Source organism: Melampsora larici-populina, assembly GCF_000204055.1.
Source record: "Melampsora larici-populina 98AG31 unplaced genomic scaffold MELLAscaffold_45, whole genome shotgun sequence".
Lineage (NCBI taxonomy): Eukaryota > Fungi > Basidiomycota > Pucciniomycetes > Pucciniales > Melampsoraceae > Melampsora > Melampsora laricis-populina.
The window spans coordinates 766,030-777,822 of NW_006768809.1; the positions used below are offsets into that span (position 1 = coordinate 766,030).

The 11,793-nt window shown below is 44.5% G+C and overlaps 2 protein-coding genes across 2 annotated transcripts; both read right to left on the reverse strand.

Moving 5' to 3' along the window:
• Positions 1-3,601: 3,601 nt before the first annotated feature.
• On the reverse strand, positions 3,602-7,422 carry MELLADRAFT_45014 (uncharacterized protein; the record flags this gene model as incomplete). The annotated part of the gene is made up of 15 exons (XM_007414724.1): positions 3,602-4,068; positions 4,142-4,298; positions 4,366-4,661; positions 4,736-4,868; positions 4,941-5,004; positions 5,067-5,085; positions 5,147-5,212; positions 5,287-5,415; positions 5,484-5,606; positions 5,677-5,841; positions 5,946-6,032; positions 6,100-6,232; positions 6,320-6,949; positions 7,011-7,136; positions 7,202-7,422. The coding sequence occupies 15 exons, from the start codon at positions 7,333-7,335 to the stop codon at positions 3,754-3,756; spliced, it is 2,577 nt and encodes an 858-aa protein (XP_007414786.1).
• Positions 7,423-8,120: 698 nt separating this feature from the next.
• MELLADRAFT_78914 (uncharacterized protein) lies at positions 8,121-11,286 on the reverse strand (the record flags this gene model as incomplete). Its single annotated transcript, XM_007414723.1, has 4 exons — positions 8,121-8,202; positions 8,245-8,285; positions 9,069-9,734; positions 9,796-11,286. 4 exons carry the CDS (start codon positions 11,167-11,169, stop codon positions 8,121-8,123), a joined length of 2,163 nt encoding a protein of 720 aa, XP_007414785.1.
• Between the last annotated feature and the right edge of the window lie 507 nt (positions 11,287-11,793).

The following is an 11,793-nucleotide window of genomic DNA, read 5'->3' on the forward strand; positions in this document are numbered from 1 at the left end:
GGAGCAACCGGGGATTCAAAGTTAAAAAAATCCGGATTTTTTCCCAATATCCGAACTACCGCTAATATCGGTATTTGGCAATCTGGGAAAAAATCCGGGCCCGTTCCCGGCTTCAACTTTGTATCCCATAATTGAAGACTACATCATGACTGTATATCACACGATGTTTGTCCAGAAGATAAACTCGATAATTGTGCATGCTTCCTTGATAGCCGAGAAAGACTCCTTTCTTAGCCACGTCGGAAAACTTGCTGGAGCTTCGCTCCTTACCAACATGCACATAAGCTAGGCAACCAAATACGCGAAGATGTGAGTAAGTTGGTTTCTTCCGAAACCAATTTTTGTAAGGAGTTGTAAAGTTGTCTCTGACAATAGGAGTTAAGTTTTCTAAATAGACAGTTGTCAAAACAGCTTCCGCCCAGAAGACCAGAGGTAGACTGGCTTGCTTAAGCAGTGCTCTTGATCGTTCAGTGGTTGTACGATTGCCGCTCTCAGAAATGGGATTTTGTTGTGGCGTATAAGGAGCAGTGAAGTTCATCTGAATACCTTCATGTTTAATAAACTCAGCAAATTGATTGGAAGTGTATTCTCCACCATTGTCATTGACCATGGTTTTGATTCGAAGATTTGTTTGATTTTCGACAAGTGATTTGAATTGCACGAAATGAGAAAAAGTTTGACATTTTGATTGAAGAATATAGACAAATTTAAAGTTGGATTTCTGATCAGTGATTTTAAAGTAGTATTTGCCGCCACCAAGGGAAGTAGGAGAAATTAGACCACTCAGATTGCTATGTATTACAGATAAACGATCACAGGCATTGGGAAGATGGCTTTTAAATGGTAGGCGATGAGTTTTAGACAGGATACATGGTTCACAAGGATCAGGGAAGTGGACTCCAGGAAAAGCTTTCTCGAACGGAATCCGTCCAGGATGGCCTAGGCGCCCAAATCGAAATTAATTTCCATAACACCAGTCTTGGTGTCCCCAGTAAGTACCACGTCAGAATCGACAACAACGCTGAAACTAGAATCCGGAGAGAAATTGAAAGAGCAGCCTTTTTGAACCAGGGCAACCATGCTGACCAAGTTTGTTGCAAGTTGAGGAACGTGGAGACAGTCAGTGATTGAGATGGACTTTCCATTGTGAGTTCCTGAGACAGTTCCAGTTCCGACGGCGTAGATTTGTTGTCCGTTTGCAACATGAATGGCGGCGTGGCAAGGTCGATAACTAACAAAGCTAGATCTAGCGCTGAACATAGATTGAGAAGCACCGGAATCAAGGACTGGTTTGCCAGTCAAGGTAGCATTGAAGACATAAGTAGCAAGTACCGTACCGCTGATAGTGTTGGTGGAGTTAGCAGTTCCTCGATTAGATGATCGATTATTTCGAGTTGGTTTTAATTCAGGATGAACTTGAAAACATTGATCTTCTGAATGAGACGTTAAGGGATTGTGAGTTCCGTTTAAACAACATTCATAAGTGGGAGTTTGTCGTTCAGCAACTAAGGCAGCAGGAGGAGAAACAGTAGCATTGGAAGGTTGATAGTCAAGTACGATTTGTTGAAGGTGTTCAAAGACTTGATCAAGCGTAAGGAGGGTGTCGGCGGTTTCAGCAGTATGAGCTAGTAAGTCTCGAGTAGAATGATAACGAGAGGAGAGTTCATATAGAAGCATATGCGCTAATATATCATCATCAATCTTGAAAGAGACTTCAGTCATTTCATGCGTGATTTTGCGATATTCAGTAAGAAACGAAGAAAGATGATTGTCGGAGCATTTCAGATTGAGGAATTTTCGAAGAATACGAGCACGATTACGAGCTTTGGTTGAAGCATATAACTTTACTAAAGCATCCCATATGGCTTTGGGGTCTTTAAGATTGTCGGAATTAATGACAAGAGCTCGATTCTCAGGGCTTAGCTTTCGAGAGATAAAACCAGCTGCTTTCTTACGTCAACAAACATAGTCGAGTTTGATTGCAGCAGTTGCATCTTCAGCCGGTTCTTCTTCAGTACCGTCGACAATACCGTCAAGATCACCTTCCATGAAGTGAGCTTGCATGAGAGGTGCCCAGCGCTGCCAATCATGCTCCAATGGAGTAATATGAGAGGCTTCGTTGGCACAGTTGTGATTGGACATTACTTGGGTAATGTGGGTGTTAGTTTCAGTGGTGATAGTTGATGTTGGTGATGGTGCGGATGTAGCTGGTCCGTCGCTCATGAAGTATGAGTAGCGCTTTGAATCTGATTAAGATGAGTTGTCTGGGCTCATAACCTAATAAAGTAGGGAATTCAGAGGTGATCTGATAAGAATCACGAGTTAGTGATTAAGAAGAGCGCTATGGCTAAAAGATCACTAGGGAGTGATGGAAAGAACTAATCACCTGATAAGAATCACGAGTTAGTGATTAAGAAGAGCGCTATGGCTAAAAGATCACTAGGGAGTGATGGAAAGAACTAATCACCTGTTGGAAGGTGGCACGATAAAGAGATGACAATGTTTGAGTGATATATTTCCATGAGCAGCATTGATAAATAAGAAAGAGAAAACTAGATAACTATATGCAGACCTGATAAGAATCACGAGTTAGTGATTAAGAAGAGCGCTATGGCTAAAAGATCACTAGGGAGTGATGGAAAGAACTAATCACCTGTTGGAAGGTGGCACGATAAAGAGATGACAATGTTTGAGTGAAGAAAAACAATAACATGGCACAAACAGTGGCTCTTTATATGGCGGTGGCTCTTCTAGACATAGGTTAGGTATATATCAGGATTGCGTCTCTCATGCGCCGCTTTGGGACAAGTAAAACATACGAATTAATGATAAGGAGAAGGAAAGAAATGTAAGATACTATGACCAATGCGGAAGTGGTTGTTGTATGATTATAGGATGTTAACATTGGATTCGAAATTTAACATTTTTCAATGAGGAAGCAATCATAGCAGAAACAAGAGACAGTGCATTTTTAGTGGATAAAGGTGGTTAGGGATACAACATGAAGGATCTCATGATGTATCTGGCAATGTAAGATAAAGCAAAAATGTGTCCTTTGTGGAGGAACGGCTTCTTTGTTAGATTGGCAGGTTCTTGTAAAGATTCCAGGATATGTAAATTGCTTTTGACTGCCTGATGCTGTAGGGAATGCTTTCATGTCCATGATTCAGTGCACTTGATTCACACAATATATGAAGTGTCGACTGGATATGTTCTTTTTGTCACAAGTATCAATATACCATCATTTGGTGATCTTGTGTCTTCCTTCACTCCTGGATAAATCAGCTTCTGCAGGAGAATGATCCAATGGTTGATTTTTGATTTTTGGGTATCATATCTCACAGCCCACAAAAGTGCTGTTGTCTAGAGTGGGTTTAAGACTGATTTGTATTCCCTTTCTTTGAACATGAAGGTGATTCCAGTGATGATGTGATCACAAAAAGCTGATAAGACCAGTTATAAATGTTCTATTACCGCAAGACTTAAATGTGACGATTTGATTGGACATGTATCTGGTACAGGTAGGGGAAATATCTCATCAGTTCAATTTTATAAACCCTACAACAAATCGCCTTTGAGACAGTCCTAAAAGTGAATTGTTGCTGCAGTTGATTTACCGGCCTGTAAATTACATTACTTAAAGGTCTTTGCCTTCTGATTTGCAAGAATATACAATACATTATCACATGAATGGGGCCATCTTTTGCGCATCCCAAGAATGCGAATGGTCGTAGAGTTTATCCAAGACCACTTCTAAAAAACGTAATATCCTTGAGTCAGTGGCAGCGTGACAGCTGGCTCAACAGTACACAGCTCGCCATCGATTTCAACCCGATAAGTTTCGGGATCAACTGTGATATTCGGCATCAGATTGTTTAGTTTCAAGTCAGTTTTCCGAATATTTCTGCAATCCTTAACGGCCTCAAGTCTCTTCTTAAGTCCGTAAGACGGCGTGATCCCTTTCTCAATCGAGACCGCAGATACAAATGCCACTGATGTGTGACCCATGACGGGATAGTGTGATCCCCACATTGGTCGACCGTAGACTGGCTGGACTGTTGGGATGGACTATACCGAAGCGTGCTTGACAAGTCAGTGAAAATATATCAGGATGGAGGTAGTCTGAGATATTTTGTCTTACTGCATTGGCATCGCCCATTTGCGCCCACGCAACATAACCCCCCTTGATCACCACTTCAGGTCGCGCCCCAAAATTTGCTGGTGTCCATATACAAAGATCTGCCAGCTTATTGATGGCCACATCTCCGACGATATGTGAGATTCCATGTACAATGGCGCTTTTCAATCCATGTCAGCTTCTACTCGGTCATCAAATTAGCACCATCAGATACACAGCGGGCTTACGGGTTGATGGTATATTTAGCAATATACCGCTTGACACGGTCATTGTCAATACCCCGAATTTTCTCCTCTTCGTTCAGCCAACCTTTGAGGGATTTCATTTTGGAAGCGGTTCGCCAAGTGCGACTGACAACTTCACCGATTCGACCCATAGCTTGAGAGTCAGAGCTGATGATGGAGATGGCGCCAATGTCCTGTAATACATCTTCTGCGGCCACAGTCTCACCTCGGATTCTCGACTCCGCAAAGGCAACATCTTCAGGTATCGACTTGTCAAGGTGGTGACATACCATCAGCATCTATCTCAAAAATGCCATACCACGATGATCTATCAGTTTGTTCTCGGAGAAGCAATTAAGAAAAATAGACCGACGTCAAGATGTTCATCTAATGTGTTTTTCGTGTAAGGTCGAGTAGGATTTGTGGAAGACGGCATTACGTTCGATTTACCGCATACGACAATGATATCAGGTGCGTGACCTCCACCAGCGCCTTCGGTGTGATAACTACAAGGTGATACCTCAGTTTGGAAACGATGGACATTACTTCATCTACCAATATTCGTGGAAATGTCTTACGTGTGGATTACGCGATCTTTGAAAGCCTTGATTGTGTCCTCCACGAATCCAGATTCATTCAGAGCTTTGGAGAAGATATGAAGTATGAGCTAGCGTCACAGGTTTGGTCTCGATGATGAAGCTTACTATCGGTGTGAATGTTACACTGGCAAGTCATACATCAAAGTCAGACGATGAATACAATGTGATTGAGAACAAAGACAAACTTGAATATCGTATTTATCGCACACTGACATACACGAATCGATGGCGTCCGGTGTACTTCCCCAATCCTTTGGAATTGAATGACGTCATCAACGTTCGTAAAACTGAAGTATTCGAGACATGAGGAAAAAAAGTAGCTCACTTCGTGCAATTTGAGGCCGCCGACACCGGAATGCACCATATCTTCCAAACCTGCAGAGCCTGAATCGTTACCTTTTCCCGTGAACAAGAAGTTCATCGGAACGCTATCTGAAGCAACAAACATATTTTTCTTCCAACAAAAAGTATGTCACCAAAATCAACTACGGCTATTTCTCCGTTGTATGAGAGACTGCTTACAATCAGAGTTCTTGAAGGTGTACAAGTAGTTGCATTTGTGCCAGCTACAGGGCCAGTGCCACCACCGATCAAGGTGGTTATGCCATTAGATAAAGCTTCATTGCATTGTTGTGGACATATGAACTTGATATTGATAAAGAGCTGTCAGAATCACCGTGAACTATTGATCCCTGATCATTGACTTTCAGCTTACGTGTACATGTGCATCGATAGCACCGGCAGTCACTATTCGACCCTCTCCAGCGATCACCTCTGTGTTAGCTCCCACGATCATGTTATCGGTCACTCGAGATTGAACATCCGGGTTCCCTGCCTTTCCGATACCAACAATATTACCTCCTTTGATGCCTATATCAGCCTGATAGGAGAAATATCATACATTCAGCTATCTGAAATGCTGGTGGTATTGCCCGTAGGAATCTAGCCATAGCTCATTTGGAGAACTTTATGCCCAAGACTCACCTTGTATATCCCACTCCAGTCCAAGACCAATGCATTGGTAATCACGATATCCAGAGTCTCTGCATCTGATCTTCCAGTTGCTTGACCCTGTTCAATGTAATGAGGTGATTAGAACATCACAATGCTGGAAAGTGTCGATTTTAGAGTCACTAACCATGCCTTCGCGGACCACTTTCCCACCACCGAACTTAAGCTCCTCGCCATAGGTGGTGTGATCGTGCTCTACTTCTATCCATAGAGAAGTGTCTCCCAACCGTACTTTGTCCCCGGTGGTCGGTCCAAACATACTTTGATTTCATATGGCAAGTCATTGTCAGCTCACGAAGCGAGTCAGTTGTACATGCGGAGGTCGAGGGAGATGATCTGAGAATTACCTGGCGTAAGCTTCCCTCGAAATCTCATGGCAACTCTCTGGTCTTTCAACTTTATCGGCTTGGACATGTTGAAAGCCCATTTGGATCATTCGATCCACGAGCTGTTTGCCTCCAACGATATCCCCCCTTTTCCAGCTTTTACCTTCCAACCCATTGCCGCCGCTTACATGTCCAGTACCGCCTACCTCAACTAAACGTATACTCTTATCATCTCCAGGTTCAAACCGCACAGATGTTCCAGCAGGTATATCGAGTCTGTAACCGAGAGTGAGCAAGCGATCGAACCTCAGCGCGGGGTTGGTGAGTGAAAAATTGTAGTGTGATCCGACTTGAATGGGGCGATCACCAGTATTAGTGACCTTTATCTTCAGCCTTGGACGGTTCTCGTTGATCTTCAAAGTCTGTGGCTGGGCGCTTTCACTTCCAGATCTCCTTCGCTTTGAACTTCGTTTCACGATGATGGCTCCAGGTAGTTGCTCAGGTGATAAAGGAGATTCACTACCCTCGGGGAATATCAGATCGCTTGGGATAGGTATGCAAGAGCCATATAGAGCCAATGAGAGATGAGGCTCACGCCCCAAGGGCGTGCAGATCGGCGAATGTACCGTTACTAGAAAAGTTCCATCGGGGCTATTGTATCAAATCAGAATCAAATGTGAAGGATGCTAGAATGCTTGAGACATGGACATACAACGTTCCTTCCACCTGAACATCTTTCAAAAGACCAGGAACCGCCGCTTGTACATGTCGGAAGCCGAGAATCTCTCGCCCCACTTGCATGAGTTCCGCTACTGATGATTGGCCATCTCGAATAAGCCTGGATCGTAGTAATAGAAATGATGGGCAATCGTTCGCGATCCCAGAGGACACAGGACCACTAACTCTTGTAGAACACAAGCGATCAAAGCTGTGGCCTCGGTCAGATTGAGCTTCACACCTCGGGAGAGACGGCGCTGGGCAAGCAAACCAACATTGGTTAACAATATCTTATCGAGCTCCTTGGTGCCTAGATGCATGTTGTTCTACAGTCGTTGAGCTTGCAAGAATGATTTGAGTATCTGTTCGTTCGATTATTGTTGGCTCAAGTTGACAAGATGACCTCGATAGACGAACTTTCCAGATGATCAAGACCGGTCTTTGGCCATTACCGAGCAAGCCGAAGACTGAAAATGCTCCGAGCATGCTTTGCCCCGCATATCTCTGTCAGCACAAGCTTTAAGAGCTTTTGCAGGTTTTTTCCAAGGATCAGACCATTTCTCCTGAGATTCTACCAGGAAGAAGTCCATCGCTGTGTGGGTCAATTGTCCTTTCTAGGTATCCTGTGTGGTCAACCTCATGAGGTCCCCCAACGTCAAAATATCCCTCTCGCAACGGGTTGGTTGGGCAGCTTGTAGTAGTATCTCACGCTCACACCCGGTGACTTTTTCGTGGCCCAGGGCGTGGCCAGGGCCATGGCCTATGCCACGCATGGCCTTAAAAACATGGCACAATTCAACAATTTATACACGTTATAATGCCACCATCCTTCATGATATTTGCCGCGAAGACGGAACAAATCCAACTCGCCCTCATTGGAGCACAGAGAACACGAAATCACACAGAAGGGCCAGGGCATGGCCGAGGCCGAGGCCCCGGCCCTTGCCCTGAGCCCTGCCGTGGCGCCACGAGGCATCGGGGCATCGGGTGTGAGCGTGAGTAGTATCTATCTGCCATTAGCCTTGATTGCGCATGCTCCTCACTGCCAACTCGAAGCCAGAATCTTGAAAAGTGAAAATGGAACAGAGGCTTTTTGTGTTGAGGCTCAGCCCAATATGATTGGCTCGGGCTTGAGCCCCTGGGTGTCCTCGGGCACAAGTATCCGAGACATGCCGGGTCCAGATAGCCTTGAAGTGACAGTTGAAGTTCCATGACACCTCCAAACTTACTTTCGCGCCGGAGCAGCTTGAATATCAGCATCTGAGGTGTCCTATTATCTTGTCAGTCTACAGCTTGAGTACGTATAGCACAGGGAATAATTAGCAATAGCCTTGGCCACGGCCCATTATGGTGTCAGTCATGACCATAGATTCAGTAAATTCTCACACATTTCATCAGCTGTTGGGGAAATGTAAAATATGAATTATTTGAACTCGAATCAAGAGTTTTTAGGGTGGGTGAAGTAGGCAAAAATTTCAATGATAGGATCTAGGAATATATTTGGCCCAACTCAAGAATTTGGGAGATGAATTGTATTTTCTTTTGTAATTTGTGACTTCACTTTCGAGCTTTCGTGGCCAGGAAAGGTCAAGGGGGGTCGCGGCATTGATGTTTATCTGTAAAGATACTTTTCAAGCAACAAGATGGGGTTCTTTCTCGTCTAATTATCAGTGGTTGCAAGAATATTTGACCAAAGCGTTTGAGAGACACATTTGTGCATAATCAAACAATATTTTTCCTGGGAATTGAATTCTATAGTAGTATAATTTTGGAGATGGACATTCTAATACTATATGATTTGATCAACATATACTGGTACATATTCATGAGGCAACGTAAGATGAAATTTTACAGCGGCCGCTATGACCTGTTTCTTGATGGAGTTTCTATTTGCTTGATATAGTGACGATGTAAGATAGACACCGCGTAATCACTGAATGTACTGCCCGGTGTTCCTAACATTGCAGATCCCTAGTAAAAAAGTGAAACAGGAACTAATCAATTTGATGATTCGCGATGCAGTTATGAAGACATTTTGAATCATGGTACTTACTTTAGCAGCAACGATAGCATCGAGCATTGGAGTTAAAAAGTGTTTGAGCTTAAGTCCGTCATTCCCACTTCGAATATTCTCTAGATTTCTGACGTTGGTTCCAGCTTCAGGAGAGATGAGATCAGATAGTGTAAAGACACAAGGGAAGGATTTGAAAAATATTGAAAGGTGGATGTGATCCATAGGCTGTGCGACGTCGGTGGCGATGTAGATTGGGATGTTGAGGTGCTGTAACTCGGGGTCAGTATACAACTGTCCTCGACATTTCATGTTGTCGACTGCACCGGCACGGTGGGCTGAGTAGATTGAGCTCCGTCTAGTTAGAGGCAAGTGGTCTGGTGAAAGAGAAAGTGGAACCTCTAGTTTTATGTTGTCTTGTGAGAGTGAGGGAGCAGTTACAGAGTCGGCTTGAGCGATTAGACCGTCCTCTTCATCTTCGTATTGATTCCAAGACTGATAGTGATCTTCTTGAATATCATCTTGAATTTTGGGATTTGAGTCGCGGGGAACTTCCAAGAAGGACCGAGGTTCATGTTTCTGACCGTTTTTCGACGTGAAGGATTGCTCGTGGCTATGTACTAGCTGATCGATTTTCTCTTGGCTAAGGTGTAAAACTTCTGAACACAGTTTCTCAAAGACTTTCGGCATGGATTTCGCGGCTTGTCTCTGCGGTGGGATGTGGAACGTCAGTTGATGAAAAGGAAAAGCGGATGTTGATGTCACTAACCCTGAAGTACAGATCTCCCACTCGCAGGTGCAAACCGATGTAATTGCCTCGTCCTCCGAGCTGTTGAGCGACTTGGTCCGAAATTGAACGAAGGATTGGTACACTAGGAAGCTGCGAGGCGGCTAGCTTTTTTTTCCATGAGTTCGCTTCCTGGCTCTCGAGGATCATTCTATTGCTACCGAACAAGGAGCCAACACTCAATAGTTTTACGTGGCCATAACTTTTGAGATCATCAACATTCAGGCGATATTGGTATTTGTCATGCAAGGGCTTCGCCGTCAATTTTGACTCAAATATTTGATAACTGTAACGCGTGTTGTCTTGCACGCTATACCAATCTCCTTCGTTGAGTTGCAGTGCGTCCCAAAACCAAGATTCGCGGACATCAAGCTGATCGACCACAGGCTGTTGCTTGACGATCTCTTGCACATCCATGAGGTAATCTACTTGTACCGCGGTCCAATCTGAGTAATTCTGGCATTCTTCTGGTGTGCTTGGAGATTGGCCACTGGAAAGTTTGTGGCCAATGCAATCGAAATGAAAATTCTTCATTTCACGCTCGTAAGTCTTGATGAGCTCGTCGGAGCCAGACCATGCCAATGCTCGACCGAGTCTCAGCTGAGGCAAGATCAATGTTCGGTTTAGGAGTCGAGCAAGCTGAAAAGCATTTTGGAGTTCGATCCGTTGATTGTGAAACCCAGAATGAGGAAGATAAGTAAAGAAGCGAGAATTTTCAGATGTCGCTTGATCTTCTGTTAACTCATGAGGAGACGGCCGGACGTTCTCATAGGAAATGTCTGGACGTGGCTTGAAGGCGGGTAGCTCGGGCCGTCGCTGCGCTGGTTTTTTCTTGGGCCGGATTCTATCAGACATCGGAAGCAGACTCGATGATTCACCCAAAATCTTCTTGGAGCTCGAAGTTGGTGCAGTCCTAGAGGGAGAAGTGATGTCTTCCGAAAAGGGATTGGTTTTCAACGGAGTTAGGATGTCGGCATCGAGGTCGTGGTAGTCTGAGCGGTGGGAAGTATCCACAGAGTTGGGTCTCAACCAGTTTTTGATATCAAGTGCCGCCGCTGAGGATTTCGATGCCCAGTTGACAATAGCTGAGTCCTGGAGCAATGTGGTGGACGCGTTCCAAGACTGGATACTGATGTGAGGCGAAACGACAGTGACCCAGATTATAAAGCTAGCAAGTGTGAAAAACAAGAGGTACCGCCAACGTGGTCGTGGTAGAGGGCAGGCCGAAGAGGAAGAGATAATCTTTGAGGGAGGCGCAAGATGAAGTAACTGCTGATTGCGTTGGCTTGTAGGTGAAGTCTGAAGCGCGTCGAAAGATTCGTGCACCTGATACGGCGGAGGCTTGAAGAGCAACATCGTGATGGGTTTTGAGTTGAGAGGTGGTTATTGAGACAGATATGCTCGAGGGGCCGCAAGATTCGTTGCTGATTGAAAATTGATTTCTCGAAAGGCGAGCACTTGACAAAACAGAAAACGGTGAGAAGACAGATAAGGAATGAAACTCTGATCAAGCGAGAAAAATGAAAAATAACGGATCAGGGGATTAAAAAGCACACTGTTAAATGAAGTGGAATCACAATGCGTGATACAAGACTTTGAGAGTTGGGTGACAAAAGGGCATATGATACCAATTTGGATCATGCAAGCCTGTTTATTATCAAAAATAGTGATTAGCCTCACCAGAGCCTGATCGTAGATCTTGTATCCCTTCAAAAGTAAACTCCCTGTCACCCTCCCTGGACAAAACGCTCCGCTGTAGCCTTTGTTTAAGAAGCCTGCTTTGGTCGAAAACCACCTACATAAGTTGTGCAAATGTGAATTAAGTACATACTTGAGCTTCCATCCGGTTGAGCTGAAGAGCGAAAAGTCCATCGAGCTTGCTCGAGTTCAGGCGGTGCCAGATTGTTGAGTGGCCTCTGTGTTCCATGCGGCCTGAAGTCGATGGTCCAAAACGTAGTCGACAGTGTTTCTCCAGTTGCA